At 35.2% G+C, this 19,578-nt stretch overlaps 2 protein-coding genes across 2 annotated transcripts in view; one reads left to right on the top strand and one right to left on the bottom strand.

Moving 5' to 3' along the window:
* Nucleotides 1-19,578, top strand: part of LOC106091981 (protein starmaker) — a 368,113-nt gene that overhangs the window by 84,897 nt on the left and 263,638 nt on the right. The gene's annotated exons all lie outside the window — the stretch shown is intronic.
* Nucleotides 2,694-19,578, bottom strand: part of LOC106080804 (Golgi phosphoprotein 3 homolog sauron) — a 28,006-nt gene continuing 11,121 nt past the window's right edge. The window contains exons 2-5 of the mRNA XM_059365948.1: nucleotides 11,028-11,155; nucleotides 10,835-10,953; nucleotides 10,513-10,688; nucleotides 2,694-3,755 (exon numbers count right to left, since the gene is read on the bottom strand). Of these exons, the coding sequence (XP_059221931.1) occupies nucleotides 3,507-3,755; nucleotides 10,513-10,688; nucleotides 10,835-10,953; nucleotides 11,028-11,155 (672 nt within the window). The 3' untranslated portion in view covers nucleotides 2,694-3,506. The remainder of the gene's footprint in view (nucleotides 3,756-10,512; nucleotides 10,689-10,834; nucleotides 10,954-11,027; nucleotides 11,156-19,578) is intronic.

The raw sequence follows: 19,578 nt of genomic DNA, 5'->3' as shown, positions 1-19,578 counted from the left end.
ATTTCGTCATTCTGTTTGTAACACCTCGAAATATGCGTCTAAGACCCCATAAAGTATATACATTATTGATCGTCATGTCATTTTAAGTTGATCTAGCCATGTCCGTCTGTCTGTCGAAAGAACGATAACTTTCGAAGGAGTAAAGCTAGCCACTTGAAATTTTGCACAAATACTTTTTATTAGTGTAGGTCGGTTGGTATTGTAAATGGACCATATCGGTCCATGTTTTGATGTTTCTTATCCGATTGGAATGAAATTTTGCACGACGTGTTTTGTTATGATATCCAACAACTGTGCCAAGTATGGTTCAAATCGGTCCATAACCTGATACAGCTGTCATATAAACCGATCTTGGGTCTTGACTTCTTGAGCCTCTAGAGTGCTCAATTCTTATCCGATTGGAATGAAATTTTGCACGACGTGTTTTTTTATGATATCCAACAACTGTGCCAAGTATAGTTCAAATCGGTCCATAACCTGATATAGCTGCCATACAAACCGATCTTGGGTCTTGACTTCTTGAGCCTCTAGAGTGCGCAATTCTTATTCGATTGGAATGAAATTTTCCACGACGTCTTTTGTTATGATATCCAACAACTGTGCCAAGTATGGTTCGAATCGGTCCATAACCTGATATAGCTGTCATATAAACCGATCTTGGGTCTTGACTTCTTGAGCCTCTAGAGTGCGCAATTCTTATCCGATTTGAATGAAATTTTGCACGACGTGTTTTGTTATGATATCCAACAACTGTGCCAAGTATGGTTCAAATCGGTCCTGACTTCTTAGGCGTCATATAAACCGATCTTGGGTCTTGACTTCTTGAGCCTCTAGAGTGCGCAATTCTTATCCGATTGGAATGAAATTATGCACGACGTGTTTTGTTATGATATCCAACAACTGTGCCAAGTATGGTTCAAATCGGTCCATAACCTGATACAGCTGTCATATAAACCGATCTTGGGTCTTGACTTCTTGAGCCTCTAGAGTGCGCAATTCTTATTCGATTGGAATGAAATTTTGCACAACGTGTTTTGTTATAATATCCAGCAACTGTGCCAAGTATGGTTCAAATTGGTCCATAACCTGATATAGCTGTCATATAAACCGATCTTGGGTCTTGACTTCTTGAGCCTCTAGAGTGCGCAATTCTTATTCGATTGGAGTGAAATTTTGCACAACGTGTTTTGTTATAATATCCAACAACTGTGCCAAGTATGGTTCAAATTGGTCCATAACCTGATATAGCTGTCATATAAACCGATCTTGGGTCTTGACTTCTTGAGCCTCTAGAGTGCGCAATTCTTATCCGATTGGAATGAAATTTTGCACGACGTGTTTTGTTATGATATCCAACCACTGTGCCAAGTATGGTTCGAATCGGCAAATAACCTGATATAGCTGCCATATTAACCGATCTTGGGTCTTGATTTCTTGAGACTCTAGAATGCGCAATTCTTATCCGATTGGAATGAAATTTTGCACGACGTGTTTTGTTATGATATCCAACCACTGTGCCAAGTATGGTTCGAATCGGCACATAACCTGATATAGCTGCCATATTAACCGATCTTGGGTCTTGATTTCTTGAGCCTCTAGAGTGCGCAATTCTTATTCGATTGGAATGAAATTTTGCACGACGTGTTTTGTTATAATATCCAAAAACTGTGCCAAGTATGGTTCAAATCGGTCCATAACCTGATATAGCTGTCATATAAACAGATCTGGCGATTTTGCATAACGTGTCATGACCATCAACATACGTGTTTATTACGGTCTGAATCGGTATATAGCCCAATACAGCTCCCATATAAATCGATCTCTCTATTTTACTTCTTGAGCCCCCAAAGGGCGCAATTCTTATTCAAATTGGCTGACATTTTACACAGGTCTCCTTTATATAATATAATTGTGGTCCAAACCGGACCATATCTTGATATCGCTCTAATGGCAGAGCAAATCTTTTCTTATATCCTTTTTTGCCTAAGAAGAGATGCCGGGAAAAGAACTCGACGAATGCCATCCATGGTGGAGGGTATATAAAATTCGGCCCGGCCGAACTTTGCATGCTTTTACTTGTTTTCCAACTCTTTTGCTCACTATACAAAAACAAAACGCTTAATGCAATGTAAATTTATAGAACAAAATGGGATTGGTATCGCAACTATATTCTTTTGTATCACAGTAGTGCAAAAAGAAAAACAATTGAACAAATGCAAATGTTCATGTGATGGATGAAACGATATACAACTTATATCGCATTAGCACACTTTAATCCTGATGGTCCATACGACGAATTTGCCTGAAACAAAGAAAATAAGTAATAAAAAAATCTTATGCTGGAGCTTTACATACAAAAAGAACAAATAGTTTTGCTTACTTTTATAGGGCCAAGGGCCTTTTTCCCCTCAATTTTCTACAAATGAAGCTTCCGTTCTGCTGCGATGGAGCAATAATACACTATAGGGCGCTTTGTTTGCAACAGGCGAATTGGATTTATGCAAAATGTTTCAGTTATTATTTACAGGCATTAATACAAAGACCGATTCATTTTATGAAAATAACTTGCAAAGGATTTTCACTAATTATTTACACATTTTATATAGATATTATATGTATGTATATGGAAATTTCGATATGGAGCAGGTCAATGATCGCTTTCAATATTAAATATTACATCATCTTTACAGATCTTGGCTTGTTTATAACTTTATTTTTTGAACTGGCTATTAGCTCAAATCAGAGATGGAAAAAAGGGGCGGGGTTATAAACTAGTTAATTGTTTATTGTTTGTTTGTTTTTTTTACCAACGTTTAGCAATGAAGGACATCATTGGGATGTCGTCATGCCTTAAAACAATTTGTTTTCTTATTGCATTCTGATTTGCATATTAAACAATACTAATTTACTTATGTATATATAAAAAAGGATAAATAATAATACATACAGTGATCGGTTCTTTTGTTTTGTGTTTAATAAATTTTTCTTTACCATTTAATATAATATATGTGATATTTTTATCAATTTTATTTTCTTTGTTTCTGTTTGTTTTTTTTTCGGGTTTGCTTACTATCAAAAACTATATATATATATAAAACTTTGTTTCGTTTTGTTTTTTTTTTGTTTTGTTTAACTTTTTAAAAATGGTTTGCTTCATTTCTTATCTGCTCTACTAATTAATTATACACATATTTTAAAAATCTTGCAGAACTAAGAGAGTGTGATTCGTTTAGATAAAAATTATAATAATAATAATAAAATACAAGACACAGGAAACAGAAGTTTCAGAGTTTTACATAAGTGTGGCATTGTTGTTGCGATTTCGTTTTTTTTCTTTCTTTCTTTCTTTCTGGAAAATATGTTTATATATATATATTTATATTAGTGTATATGTTTGTTTATATGTATGTATATATATTATTTTAATTTTCTAGTTTTAAACATAAATTGTAAGAGAAAAAAAAACAAAATGGAAAAATATTATTACTTAGTTAAAAAATTTGATTTTATTTAGTAAAAGCCATAAAAACTGCCCAAAGAATTTCATTGGCATTTGGTTTTGCCGCTTCGGCTTCGAAATCCAAGTCCAACAATTCTCTGACACGCTTCATGGCCACTTCGTAATCATCATCGTTGAGAAGGGCAAAGGCATTTTCGATAACATCACTCGCATGAGCCAGAAATATAAGGGCCAACATGCGCTTGTCCATGCGCTGCGCATCATTAACCCATTTTGACAAAACTGAATCTTGAATCTGTAGAGAAAAAAAAAACAAAACAAAACAAAAATTAATAATAGTTGTAAAAAATACATGGGCGTCAAGTTTGGCCGTCCTGAAGCTGATGTTTCTTCCTTTACCATGGACTCTAGAAAAATCTTAAATCTTAAAAGACCTATCTGACGACTCACCTCTATAAGAAGTACCTGTGCAAAACTTCCACCGCTATCGTGATTTCCAGACAGGCGGTCGAACGGGAATGGCTAGATCGACGTAGAATGTTAATGCGATCAAGAATATAAAATCTTTATGGGCTTGAGATCTCGAGGTGTTACAAACGCAATGACTAGATTCGTATATCCCCCATTCTATGGCGATTGGGTATAAAAAGGTTATCAAATGTGGTCGTTATGTTTTCCTAAATCGTGATTTTTACACCCATTACCATAAGATGGGTGGCGATGGGCGATAAATTCGTCTAAGACCCCATAAAGTATATATATATTCTTGATTGCCTTGACGCTCTAAATCGATTTAGCCATGTCCGCCCGTTCGTCCGTCCGTCTGTCGAAATTATGATAGCGGTCGAACGCATGAAGCTAGCCGCACAGATACTTATTGCCAATGAGCCATATCGGTTCAGATTTAGATATAGCTCTCATAAAACCGATCTCCCTATTAGACGTCTTGAGCCCCTGAAAGCCTCAAGTACGGTCTAAATCGGTCTATAAACTGCTATAGCTCCCATATAAACCGATCTTCTGATTTGACTTCTTGAGCTCCTGAAAACCGCAATTTTTGTCTAATTTGGCTAAAATTTTGTATGTTATGACTTCAAACCCCTGTGCAAAGTACGATTAAAATCGGTCTATATCCTGATATAGCTCCCATATTGACTTCTTGATTTGACTTCTTGAGCATTACAAATTTTTATCCGATTTGCCTGAAATTTTGCATGTAGTGTTCTGTTATGACTTTCAACAACTGTGCCAAGTACGGTATTAATCGGTCAAGAACATGGTATAGCTCCCATATAAACCGATCTCCCGATTTGACATCGTGAGCTCTTACTAGCCGCAATTTTGTCCGATTTGGCTGAGACTTAGCAGGTAGTGTTTTGTTATGACTTTCAACAACTGCGCCAAGTACGATCCGAATCGGTCTATAACCTGATATAGCTCCCATATAAACCGATCTCCCAATTTGACATCGTGAGCCCTTACAAGCCGCAATATTGTCCGATTTGGCTGAGACTTAGCATGTAGTGTTTTATTATGACATTCAACAACTGTGCCAAGTACGGCCCAAATCAGTCTATAACCAGATATAGCTGCCATATAAACCGATCTCCCAATTTGACATCGTGAGCCCTTACCTGCGGTGTTGTATTCCGACTTCCAACAACTGTGCTAAATATGGTCCAAATCAGTCTATAACCTAATATAGCTCTCATATAAACCGGTCTCTCGATCATCCTTGTTCGGTTCCTAGAAGCTTTAATTTTTGCTGGTTTGACAGAAGTTTGGTATGTAGAATAAAATTATGCCCTTCAACTAAATTTATTTTGAATAAATTTTTAACAGAAGGGCCACCATGGGGCCCTTCGGCACGACCGAACTTAACACCCTTTTACTTGTTTTTGAGTCATATTATTTTCTTGTAAAATTTAATGCTTTTCGTGAATCGAGATTTTTATTTATTTATTTATCTCAAATAATCAATGACCAAATTCTAACGAAGAACAGCACACAGATTGGAACTCAAAATCCCAGCCTGTGTGGTGCTCCTGGTCATCCCATGCCGGAATACGCACTGGCGTATGTATTGGAAAGGCAGATATTACCATCTTTTAGAGCGCAAAACAAGCCGATTACTGGCTCAGGTGTATTGCCATAGTGGCGTGGGGCGGATTAATAGCCGCAAACTCTTTTCAACTTAACATATTACCGCCTTACAGGAAATGCGTCACTACAACTCCCAAACGGTGACGAAATATACTATAGCTGCTTAGGTGTATGTCCACAGTAGCATGGGGCGGATTAATTATCCACAACCTCTTTCCATGTTATGCTGCATGAATTTGACTATGGATTTGTAGTTAGTCAGAGACTGAAACCTCTTTTATCCATCCTTTGTAGTTAGTCAGAGACTGAAATCTCTTTTATCCATCCTTGCTCCGGTGCATGAGGGGCTTTCCACAATCCGCATAAAGCCAAGTTTTTCAAAATCAGTCTTATTTGTGCCCTTGCTCGACGAAAGACAAGGGCGAGCGGAACAAGGATATTTTCTACAAGCGCCCAGAGAGAGAGTACAACCGCTTTCCCACCCATGATTTCAAAATCGTTCTGGGAGATTTTCATGCGAAGATAGGGAAGATAAAAATATATTTGGTTCTACACTCGGAAATTTTAGCCTCCACGAGATAACGTCCGATAATGGGTTGAGGCTAATAGGCAAAACAAGTAAAAACGTGTCAAGTTCGGCACGGCCGGTGGTGGATACCCAACACCATGGATATATCAATCACCCTATTTTATTATAACTCCACTACCATATCCATAGTTATATCTAAATAGAGGCTGGCCTGGATCATATTTTATTCAGCTCCAGTTTCAGTAACAGTTTCAGCGAAATCAGTCAATAAATCGTCTTTTTATGGGATTAAAAACCTAAATGATATGGATCATATTTGGATCGAATTCCGGGAGGCTTAAAACCACTCACTCACTATTTCAAATTTCAAGGAAATCGGGTAATAAATAAAGCTTTAATGGGTTTCAGACAGTTAATCGGCAGGTCGGTCTATATGGCTATATCTAAATATCTTCCGAACTGAACCATATTTAGGCCCGATAAAGGGAGGCAACTCACTTTTTAAAATTTTTGCGAAATCGGATAATAAATGTAGGTTTTATGGTCTTCAGACTTTCAATCTGCAGATCGGAATATATGGCAGCTAAATCTAAATGTGGTCCCCTCTAAACCATATTTGAGTCGGTTGTCAGGAGGCTTCAAAAAAACCCACTGTTTCAAATTTCAGCGAAATCTGATAATAAATGCAGCTTTTATGGGCTTCAGACCCTTAATCAGCAGATCGATCTATTTTTTAGCTTTATCTAAATACAGTCCGATCTGAACCACATTTAGATCGGATGTCGGGAGGCTTAAAACAATTCACTATTTCAAATTTCTTCGAAATCGGATAATTAATGCAGCTTTTATGGGTTTCAGACTCCTAATCGGCATAACGGTCTATATGGCAGCTATATCTAAATACAGTCCGATCTGAACCATATTTGGATCGGATGTCGGGAGGCTTAACATAACTCACTGTTTTAAATTTCAGCTTTAGACCTTTTATCGGCATATCGGTCTATATGGCAGCTTTATCCAAATATTGTCCGATCTGACCTGTATTTGAGTCGAATGTAAGAGTCGGAATCTGGTAATAAAAGCAGCTATTATGGGCTTCAGACCCTTAATCAGCAGATATGTTTATATGGTAGCTATATCTAAATATAGTCCGATCTAAACCATATTTGGATCGGTTGTCGAGGGGCTTAAAATAACTCACTGTTTTAAAATTCTGGGAAATCAGATGATAAATAACGCTTTTATGGGTTTTAGACCCTTTATCGACTGATCGGTCTATATGACAGCTTTATCCAAATATGGTCCGAACTGGTCTATATTTAAGTCGAATGTCGGGAGGTTTAAAACAAATCACTGTTTCAAATTTCAGCGGAATCAGATAATTTGCAGCTTTTATGGACTTCAGACCCTTAACCGGCAGATCAGTTTATATGGCAGCTATATCTAAATACAGTCCAATCTTAACCATAATGGGATAGGATTTCGGAAGGCTTAAAATAACTAACAGTTTCAAATTTCAGCGAAATTGGATAATAAATTCAGCTTTTATGAGCTTCACACTCTTTACCAGCAGATCGGTCTACATATAAATATAGTCCGATTTGAACCATATTTAGGTCGGATGCCGGGAAGCTTAAAAGGCTCATTGTTTCAGAAGTTTCTACATGGCAAATTACCTCACAAATATCGCCAGCATTACGAGGGGATAACCACCGCTGTACATTTTTCGAATCTTCCCCCCAGGATTCGAACCGAGGTATTCAGCATCCTAGGCGCACATGCTAACCTCTACGCTATGGAGACCTCCTTTTGATTTAAGTCGTATTACAATATTCCTCGTAACTTAGACTTACGTCGTCTCTGTAGTTTCAAAGAAGAAATTGGTCAAGGGACTTTGTTGGTTGTGCTCTTAAGGCCCTGGGGCCTAAGATTGATTCTTACAACCTTTTGTCACGTGTTCTACGCTAAATTTTCTTAATTTAAGTCCTACATTGCGACATTTGACTTGGGGTTCCCAGACCCAAACAATAAAAACTTCATATTCATGTTCCTGGGGTCATCTCAGGCAGGTATTATGGGCTTTTTACCGTGAACTGCACTTTTGCTATGGGATTGTATAAACAAGTGAAACTCAACCAATAAATTTGTGTTTTGACGTAGTCGAAAGTATTGCTTCAAGCGCACAACTAGTCGTCAACTAATTAATGGGGAAGAGACGGATAAACCAGAGGGATGCACAGTTCGTCCCCAGTTTTTTAGTATAGGTGGTGTTTCCGACTCGTATTTAGATAGCGACGGTGTCAATGGAAAAAGTAATCGCAGCCGAATTGAGAGATGAAAGCAGAAGTGAGCGATGGCTTTGCTAAACTCACGAGCAGACCGAAAAAGCGATCCGGGGCACGACGATGCATAACAATGCTAAAATGCTGAAGAAAAAAAAGAGCCCCCCGCTTTCAAGTACTCTGGGAAAACCAAGCCAGCCATCACGCAATGGAAACTCCAGACAGTAACCTGCGGAGATAGACAAAGTCGGAACAGGTACGAAGAAGTGCGCACGGCCCATGAGTGTTCATGGAGGACAGTGGCGTGCGGCGAGGATGATGAGAAGTTGGGGCATTTCCTTTGTCATTACTCGGCTTTCACGTCTTACAGATACCGGCACTTAGGTTGGGACACGTTGCAAGACATGAACCAGCTTAGGGGCCTGGCATGGAGGACAATTAAGGATTTTGTAAGTAGCACTGAATTCCTAACATAGATTTTCTTTTTCGCTGTTACTTTTTAGTTTTTAGAGCGCACAAGAAGCCGATTACCGGCTTAGGTGTATGTCTATAGTGGCATGGAGAGATTCATATATGAACCCTCTTTTCAACCTAACCTAACCTATGAGTTAATGGAATTGCGATTTGCAAATTGCAAATTTTGCCCATGAACACTCCACTAAGGAACAGGGGCAAACTTCTCACCTATCAATGTGTGCAGTCCGATTCAAGTTTAAGATCAATGATAAGGGGCCTCCTTTTTAAAGCCGAGTCCGAACGGCGTGCCGCAGTGCGACACCTCTTTGGAGAGGAGTTTTACATGGCATATTACCTCACAAATGTTGCCAGCATTAGGAGGAGAAAACCACAACTGAAAATTTTTTCTGGTGATCCCGCCAGGATTCGAACCCAGGGGTTCAGCGTCATAGGCGGACATGCTAACCTCTGCGCTACGGTGGCCTCCTAATGGAATTGCGATTTACGTCGAGGTTTCTGAGACCGATAGGGACAACAAACGACGCCATATTTTTGCTTCTCTTCAGTAAGGTTTGCCATTTCATGATGGAAAGATACAGGAGCCAACAACGAGTCGAAATTATTAAAATTTGCTTCCGAAATTCGGAGTCAATGGCCTCATCGCTTAATGGCTTCTTCAATAAGCTAAATATGCGTTATTGGTCAGACAGCAATCCACACGTACTCCATGAGTCATCTTGCATCCCGAAAAAATTGGGGTCTGGTGCGGTATATGGGCCGGCTGCATCATTGGACCGTACTTCTTCCGTGATGATCAAGACCGGTACGTTGCTGCGAATGAGAGTCGCTACCGTAAAATAATAACAGAATATTTTTGGCCCCAATTGGATGATAAGGTCTTGGGGACATGTAGTTCCAACAGGACAGTGCCACAATGTCACAACCAATTTTGGGAGAACTTGTTATCTCACGAAACGGTCCAGTCGATTTGCACCTCAGTCGTGCGGTTTTCTTAGACTATTCCCTGTAGGTCTACGTCAAGTCTGTGGCCTATGCCAACAAGCCAGCGACGATTGATAAACTTTGTACGGACATCAAGCACGAAATTGCAGCAGTATTGTCCGTTTTTGCTTGAAAACAGTCGAAAATTGTGTTCAGAGTGTGGACTTCTGCATACGTGCCCGTGGTGGTCATGCAAAAGAAATCCGAGTTGTATATATGATGGCATCGAACGTAATTTCACAAAAATAAAAAAAATTCTTTGATATCCACAACCGTTTTTGTTTTATTAAAAAAAACTTTTGTAGCGCTCTTATTGAAAACCCCGATAGAACCATAACGACGTAAATCGAGGCATTACTGTACTGATTTGATCTCAAATGAGCAAAAACCAGTCATGTTTCACGTGGTCGTAAAAGCAGTTTTGAAGAGTATTTGAGACTGCGTAAGATTTGATGCTTTAATTTAAGTTAGAAAACTTACAGAGATATATATATAATATAATCTGATACGTATTACGATCAAGAGGCTCTGTGTGATCTGATTTTAGCTGAGGAACCAATGGTCATGGCAAGTTAGACCCATTGTCAATATACCGACTACATGCGATCTAAAATATTCCTTCCATGGTTAATATGCACCATCCTAAGGGATTGTTGGTTGTAAAACAAAAAAAAACTTACCTTTTTCACTAAGCGACATTTCACCACATTATCACTGAGTGGATGGGTTGTCATATCGAAGAGGAGGAAATTCTGTTTTTCTGTTGTTAAAACTCCTTTCTCGACCAAATTTTTAGCTAAACGTTCTCTGACATTTTTCAATTGGTAACGCAACTTTAAGGGATTCCAGGTCTCACCTATAATTAAAAAAAAAAATAAGTAAAAAATACATGCAAGCAAATCTAGGACCTCTGCAGTCTTGGCTTTAACCATAATGCTTAAAATTTAGTTATAAGGTATAAATATCATATAAATCTAAAATAAAATAAAAAAAAAAACTTACCACTTAAATACTCAATCCAACTTTGAACTGTTTCTGGTGGATTTGTTTCTTTTATGTGCTTTAAAGCTTCATCTAATAAAACATCTCCAGTTGGTTGATCCGATTTCAATATGACTTTTCTAAAAGTTTTTATAGATACATTCTCTTAATAGATTTTTTTTTTGGAAAAATTTGTTTTGTTTTCAGAATTCACCTTGAACATAATCCACGTCTGCGCATACCGGATTTTTCCATCATAATACGACCTCGAATGCCCAGCTCAATGAGAATGCAGCCACGAAGACCACTCGATATGCAATCATTCCAAAAGGATGTGTAGCCCTGTATAATAAAAACAAAAACAAGAACACTTAAAGCCGTTAGTAAATTTTGTTAAACTAAATACTGTTAAGTTTTACGAATCCACTTGCTTTGGTATACCTATACAAGGAGTTGCCTCGAGGAAAAATTCCACAAACTTTCTGATATGGGGCGCGGTATGTATATTGAAATAAGATTAATTACCAAAAGAATAGTGGAAAACACAGCTGCACAAGGCAATACAGTAGCATTCTGTTAATACTCTGTCAACTATAGCAGTGTTGAGCGGAGTGGTTGTACACAAACCAAAGACAAAAGTGCATCAATCCCATGGCTGCCAGTTGTATGCACCGGATTGACCCGATGGAGTCCCTTATCGACAAGTGCTGCCGCCTCAGTGTACGTGTTTGTCATGGGGGAGGCACATCCCGGAATGCATTCTCCGCACGCTTCTGGTCCGTGCCGGAAACTGGTTCTGTTAGGTTTGCCTGAACCGCCTACATTATAGGTCGGTGTCAGTGAGATGTTACCGGTGCGTGGAGTGGGTACAGTGTACGTGTTTGTCATGGGAGAGGCACATCCCGAAATGCCTTCTCCGCACGCTTCTGGTCCGTGCCGGAACCCCGGATGCTGGTTCTGTTCGGTTTGCCTGAACCGTCTACATCATAGGTCGGTGTCAGTGAGATGTTACCTGTGCATGGTGTGGGTACATTTCCGATCTTGCTTTGACCTTACATCAGTGTAGTCAATCTGAATATGTTGCAAGGTGCTGTGCGAACATTAACAGCAGTGACTTACAAGCGTCGTCGTCGGCTTCTGCGTCCTCGTCGTCCGGACTATGTGTCCCCCCCTACCTCTCCCGTGCGACAATATACGCAACAGCAGCAACCCAGCCCCAATATTGCCAGGCCAATGCCGGGAAGTGTATCAAGTTTGCAATTGAATTGCAACAGTCTCCGTGGCAAGATCGAAGAGATTGTGGGTTTTATGAACCGGAAGAAAATGTTGGTTGGAGCGATCCTGGTGACAAAGCTGACCGACACCTGGAACTTGCACAGTTGTCACGGGTACAGTGTGCTACGCAAGGATCGCTCAAGGAATGGAGGTGGGGGATTGGCCTCCGTGATACAACATTTCGTGCAGTATAGACCCATCACGCCTGCGCCTAGTAATTCCTGCATGGAGTAGCAGTCAGTCTCCACTGATCCGAAGAGACGCGCCAGTTTGTTCAACCGTCAATTTATTGTGCATCCCGAGAGTGACAGGGCAAGAAGGAGAGCCATTCGCCGTCTCCGAGCCGATGGACAGCAATTTACCGTGGGCGAAGTTACGAACGTCATCCGTGTCGCCAAATCATCCAAGACGTTGGGCCCGACTACTGTCCTAAACCTGTATTTGAACACTGTTATAGTTCCCGATATCTGGAAAATTGGCAGAGTGATCCCGTTATGAGTATTTCCATTCGCCGAACACATCCACTGCTTTGCATGCCGTCACCGCACACATTTGCCTTGGCTTTAATCAGCCATGTGATAGGACGGTCCTCGTGGCACTCGACCTATCGAAGTCATTCGACACAGTCAGCCATGCCAAACTCTTTGAGGACATCGCCAACACGTCCTTCTAGCCAGGATTGAAACGATGGGTCGCGAATTATCTGTGTTGTAGCCAGTCATTTGCGGAATTTAGGGATAAGAAGTCGAAGCACTGTAGAGTGAAACAGAGATTTCCACTAGGCGGTTGATATCTCCAGCGCTGTTTAACCTCTACCTATCCCCCATGCCACCTCCTCCAGACGGCATAGAGATCGTATCATATGCGGACGATTGTACGATCATGGCATCAGGCCCCCTGACCCATTTAAGACATCTGCGATAGTTTGAACTTGATTCATATTTCGCTGCAAGAGATCTGATGATATCTGCCCCAAATCTGCACTTCAAATACGCGTGAAGTGAATACTAAGCTGTAAATGATGTTCGAAGGAGAAATGATTCCGACCATCAAGTGTCCTACAATAATTGGCGTCATATTTGACAGCTCTTACACATTTTCCCCACATACCACTGCAATTTGCAATAAGGTCAAAAGTAGAAACAAGGTCCTCAAGTCACTTGCCGGCAGCACTTGGGGTGCAGACAAAGAAACCTTGTTGATCACGTACAAAGCAATTGGCCGGCCTGTGGTAATTTCTGCAGCGCCAGTGTCGTCTCGTCAGCTCTGTGAGACGCAGTGGAATAATATTCAGATCTGTCAAAATGCCGCCCATCGAACTCTGACATACTACCTTCTCAGTTCTCATGTGAACCACCTCCATCAGGTGGAAGATTTATGCCCCGATTGTGACCAGAGACCACACGACACACCTCACCTGTTTAAGTGCCCAGCCAGACCCACTCGACTCAGACCCAAACCCCTCTGGTCGCACCCCATCTTAGTTGCATTCATGCAGACACGATAGCAGATGCGTTAAATAGCTACCGAGTAAAAGTGTCCCTTGGAGAACAACCGCCTCCCATTGCGCCTGAAGAAAATTGTCCCCGACAAAACAGATCCAGCAGATACAGCCGCCTCAACTTCTACAGAGCAAGGATTGATGTCGACGTGCAGGATTGTGACCAGTGACCACACAACACATGTCACCTGTTTAACTGCCCAGCCAGACTCACTCGTCTCAGACCCAGAATCCTCTGGACGCACCCGATGTGCTGGATCTATATCCCGATTGTGACCAGGTACCACTCGACACACGACACTTGTTTAACTGCCAACTCAGACCCAGATCCCTCTGAAAACACCCCATCTTTCGCGTAGTTCCTGGATCTGGATACTCAACATCATCAAGCAGACGAGAGATATAACACAAGAAACTGATAAAACAACAACAACCAACTTGAGGGGAAGTTTTAACATTGCCGCTCCCAATATTTGCAACAATTAAAGCATTACCAAACCTCTTTTTTTAAAAAAAAAAAAGCCTTTCTCAAAAACAAAAAACCTCTTTATATAACAGTGGCCACATTTATTGCGAGCGAGTACAGTGTTACAAAAAGTCCACAAAAAAGATGACATTGTTCAAAATTAATTACTAAATTGAAAAAGATAATAAGTTCGCTACCAAACGTTCTACCACTCAACATTTTAATGAATGATTCAGTGTTTTGTTAGAAATGCAGAAAAACAAACAAAAACCAAAAGAACAAGAAAAACCAATAACGAATTTAATCAGTAATAGAAGTTAAATTAACACTAAAATGGTGAATTCTATTTGTGCAGACTTTTAAACGAAAGAGCATACTCACTACAAACTCTGTATACTAAACAAAAATTGCGAAATATGTTGATAAGAGAATAGGAAATATTCAGTTTTCTTTAGTTTATACAAAAAACTACTATAAGTTAACAATCGATAGCTCAAATTAACCACTATGTGGGGGATGAATACACTCAACAACCCGCAGAGGCAAAAGAGTCAAAATTAAAAAAACACAAAATTTCAACGAAATTTTCTCTAAAGACAAAAATTCTAACATTTTCTCTAAAGACAAAATTTTAATGAAATTTTCTCTAAAAGCAAAACTTCAATAAAATTTTACTAAAGACAAAATTTCAATGAAATTTTACCTAAAGACAAAATTTCTATGAAATTTTACCTAAAGACAAAATTTCAATGAAATTTTACCTAAAGATAAAATTGCGATGAAATTTTACCTAGAGACAAAATGTCAATGAAATTTTACCTAGAGACAAAATGTCAATGAAATTTTACCTAAAGACAAAATTTCTATGAAAATTTCTCTAAAGACAAAATTTCTATGAAATTTTCTCTAAAGACAAAATTTCTATGAAATTTTCTCTAAAGACAAAATTTCTATGAAATTTTCTCTAAAGACAAAATTTCTATGAAATTTTCTCTAAAGACAAAATTTCTATGAAATTTTCTCTAAAGACAAAATTTCTATGAAATTTTCTCTAAAGACAAAATTTCTATGAAATTTTCTCTAAAGACAAAATTTCTATGAAATTTTCTCTAAAGACAAAATTTCTATGAAATTTTCTCTAAAGACAAAATTTCTATGAAATTTTCTCTAAAGACAAAATTTCTATGAAATTTTCTCTAAAGACAAAATTTCTATGAAATTTTCTCTAAAGACAAAATTTCTATGAAACTTTCTCTAAAGACAAAATTTCTATGAAATTTTCTCTAAAGACAAAATTTCTATGAAATTTTCTCTAAAGACAAAATTTCTATGAAATTTTCTCTAAAGACAAAATTTCTATGAAATTTTCTCTAAAGACAAAATTTCTATGAAATTTTCTCTAAAGACAAAATTTCTATGAAATTTTCTCTAAAGACAAAATTTCTATGAAATTTTCTCTAAAGACAAAATTTCTATGAAATTTTCTCTAAAGACAAAATTTCTATGAAATTTTCTCTAAAGACAAAATTTCTATGAAATTTTCTCTAAAGACAAAATTTCTATGAAATTTTCTCTAAGGACAAAATTTCTATGAAATTTTCTCTAAAGACAAAATTTCTATGAAATTTTCTCTAAAGACAAAATTTCTATGAAATTTTCTCTAAAGACAAAATTTCTATGAAATTTTCTCTAAAGACAAAATTTCTATGAAATTTTCTCTAAAGACAAAATTTCTATGAAATTTTCTCTAAAGACAAAATTTCTATGAAATTTTCTCTAAAGACAAAATTTCTATGAAATTTTCTCTAAAGACAAAATTTCTATGAAATTTTCTCTAAAGACAAAATTTCTATGAAATTTTCTCTAAAGACAAAATTTCTATGAAATTTTCTCTAAAGACAAAATTTCTATGAAATTTTCTCTAAAGACAAAATTTCTATGAAATTTTCTCTAAAGACAAAATTTCTATGAAATTTTCTCTAAAGACAAAATTTCTATGAAATTTTCTCTAAAGACAAAATTTCTACGAAATTTTCTCTAAAGACAAAATTTCTATGAAATTTTCTCTAAAGACAAAATTTCTATGAAATTTTCTCTAAAGACAAAATTTCTATGAAATTTTCTCTAAAGACAAAATTTCTATGAAATTTTCTCTAAAGACAAAATTTCTATGAAATTTTCTCTAAAGACAAAATTTCTATGAAATTTTACCTAAAGACAAAATGTCAATGAAATTTTACCTAGAGACAAAATGTCAATGAAATTTTACCTAAAGACAAAATTTCTATGAAAATTTCTCTAAAGACAAAATTTCTATGAAATTTTCTCTAAAGACAAAATTTCTATGAAATTTTCTCTAAAGACAAAATTTCTATGAAATTTTCTCTAAAGACAAAATTTCTATGAAATTTTCTCTAAAGACAAAATTTCTATGAAATTTTCTCTAAAGACAAAATTTCTATGAAATTTTCTCTAAAGACAAAATTTCTATGAAATTTTCTCTAAAGACAAAATTTCTATGAAATTTTCTCTAAAGACAAAATTTCTATGAAATTTTCTCTAAAGACAAAATTTCTATGAAATTTTCTCTAAAGACAAAATTTCTATGAAATTTTCTCTAAAGACAAAATTTCTATGAAACTTTCTCTAAAGACAAAATTTCTATGAAATTTTCTCTAAAGACAAAATTTCTATGAAATTTTCTCTAAAGACAAAATTTCTATGAAATTTTCTCTAAAGACAAAATTTCTATGAAATTTTCTCTAAAGACAAAATTTCTATGAAATTTTCTCTAAAGACAAAATTTCTATGAAATTTTCTCTAAAGACAAAATTTCTATGAAATTTTCTCTAAAGACAAAATTTCTATGAAATTTTCTCTAAAGACAAAATTTCTATGAAATTTTCTCTAAAGACAAAATTTCTATGAAATTTTCTCTAAAGACAAGATTTCTATGAAATTTTCTCTAAAGACAAAATTTCTATGAAATTTTCTCTAAAGACAAAATTTCTATGAAATTTTCTCTAAAGACAAAATTTCTATGAAATTTTCTCTAAAGACAAAATTTCTATGAAATTTTCTCTAAAGACAAAATTTCTATGAAATTTTCTCTAAAGACAAAATTTCTATGAAATTTTACCTAAAGACAAAATGTCAATGAAATTTTACCTAGAGACAAAATGTCAATGAAATTTTACCTAAAGACAAAATTTCTATGAAAATTTCTCTAAAGACAAAATTTCTATGAAATTTTCTCTAAAGACAAAATTTCTATGAAATTTTCTCTAAAGACAAAATTTCTATGAAATTTTCTCTAAAGACAAAATTTCTATGAAATTTTCTCTAAAGACAAAATTTCTATGAAATTTTCTCTAAAGACAAAATTTCTATGAAATTTTCTCTAAAGACAAAATTTCTATGAAATTTTCTCTAAAGACAAAATTTCTATGAAATTTTCTCTAAAGACAAAATTTCTATGAAATTTTCTCTAAAGACAAAATTTCTATGAAATTTTCTCTAAAGACAAAATTTCTATGAAATTTTCTCTAAAGACAAAATTTCTATGAAATTTTCTCTAAAGACAAAATTTCTATGAAACTTTCTCTAAAGACAAAATTTCTATGAAATTTTCTCTAAAGACAAAATTTCTATGAAATTTTCTCTAAAGACAAAATTTCTATGAAATTTTCTCTAAAGACAAAATTTCTATGAAATTTTCTCTAAAGACAAAATTTCTATGAAATTTTCTCTAAAGACAAAATTTCTATGAAATTTTCTCTAAAGACAAAATTTCTATGAAATTTTCTCTAAAGACAAAATTTCTATGAAATTTTCTCTAAAGACAAAATTTCTATGAAATTTTCTCTAAAGACAAAATTTCTATGAAATTTTCTCTAAAGACAAAATTTCTATGAAATTTTCTCTAAGGACAAAATTTCTATGAAATTTTCTCTAAAGACAAAATTTCTATGAAATTTTCTCTAAAGACAAAATTTCTATGAAATTTTCTCTAAAGACAAAATTTCTATGAAATTTTCTCTAAAGACAAAATTTCTATGAAATTTTCTCTAAAGACAAAATTTCTATGAAATTTTCTCTAAAGACAAAATTTCTATGAAATTTTCTCTAAAGACAAAATTTCTATGAAATTTTCTCTAAAGACAAAATTTCTATGAAATTTTCTCTAAAGACAAAATTTCTATGAAATTTTCTCTAAAGACAAAATTTCTATGAAATTTTCTCTAAAGACAAAATTTCTATGAAATTTTCTCTAAAGACAAAATTTCTATGAAATTTTCTCTAAAGACAAAATTTCTATGAAATTTTCTCTAAAGACAAGATTTCTATGAAATTTTCTCTAAAGACAAAATTTCTATGAAATTTTCTCTAAAGACAAAATTTCTATGAAATTTTCTCTAAAGACAAAATTTCTACGAAATTTTCTCTAAAGACAAAATTTCTATGAAATTTTCTCTAAAGACAAAATTTCTATGAAATTTTCTCTAAAGACAAAATTTCTATGAAATTTTCTCTAAAGACAAAATTTCTATGAAATTTTCTCTAAAGACAAAATTTCTATGAAATTTTCTCTAAAGACAAAATTTCTATGAAATTTTCTCTAAAGACAAAATTTCTATGAAATTTTCTCTAAAGACAAAATTTCTATGAAATTTTCTCTAAAGACAAAATTTCTATGAAATTTTCTCTAAAGACAAAATTTCTATGAAATTTTCTCTAAAGACAAAATTTCTATGAAATTTTCTCTAAAGACAAAATTTCTATGAAACTTTCTCTAAAGACAAAATTTCTATGAAATTTTCTCTAAAGACAAAATTTCTATGAAATTTTCTCTAAAGACAAAATTTCTATGAAATTTTCTCTAAAGACAAAATTTCTATGAAATTTTCTCTAAAGACAAAATTTCTATGAAATTTTCTCTAAAGACAAAATTTCTATGAAATTTTCTCTAAAGACAAAATTTCTATGAAATTTTCTCTAAAGACAAAATTTCTATGAAATTTTCTCTAAAGACAAAATTTCTATGAAATTTTCTCTAAAGACAAAATTTCTATGAAATTTTCTCTAAAGACAAAATTTCTATGAAATTTTCTCTAAAGACAAAATTTCTATGAAATTTTACCTAAAGACAAAATGTCAATGAAATTTTACCTAGAGACAAAATGTCAATGAAATTTTACCTAAAGACAAAATTTCTATGAAAATTTCTCTAAAGACAAAATTTCTATGAAATTTTCTCTAAAGACAAAATTTCTATGAAATTTTCTCTAAAGACAAAATTTCTATGAAATTTTCTCTAAAGACAAAATTTCTATGAAATTTTCTCTAAAGACAAAATTTCTATGAAATTTTCTCTAAAGACAAAATTTCTATGAAATTTTCTCTAAAGACAAAATTTCTATGAAATTTTCTCTAAAGACAAAATTTCTATGAAATTTTCTCTAAAGACAAAATTTCTATGAAATTTTCTCTAAAGACAAAATTTCTATGAAATTTTCTCTAAAG

This window comes from Stomoxys calcitrans, chromosome 3 (genome assembly GCF_963082655.1).
Source record: "Stomoxys calcitrans chromosome 3, idStoCalc2.1, whole genome shotgun sequence".
In the NCBI taxonomy this organism is placed as follows: Eukaryota; Metazoa; Arthropoda; class Insecta; order Diptera; family Muscidae; genus Stomoxys; species Stomoxys calcitrans.
Note: the sequence above shows the minus strand (reverse complement) of the source record. Positions and strands in the feature narration are given on the sequence as shown.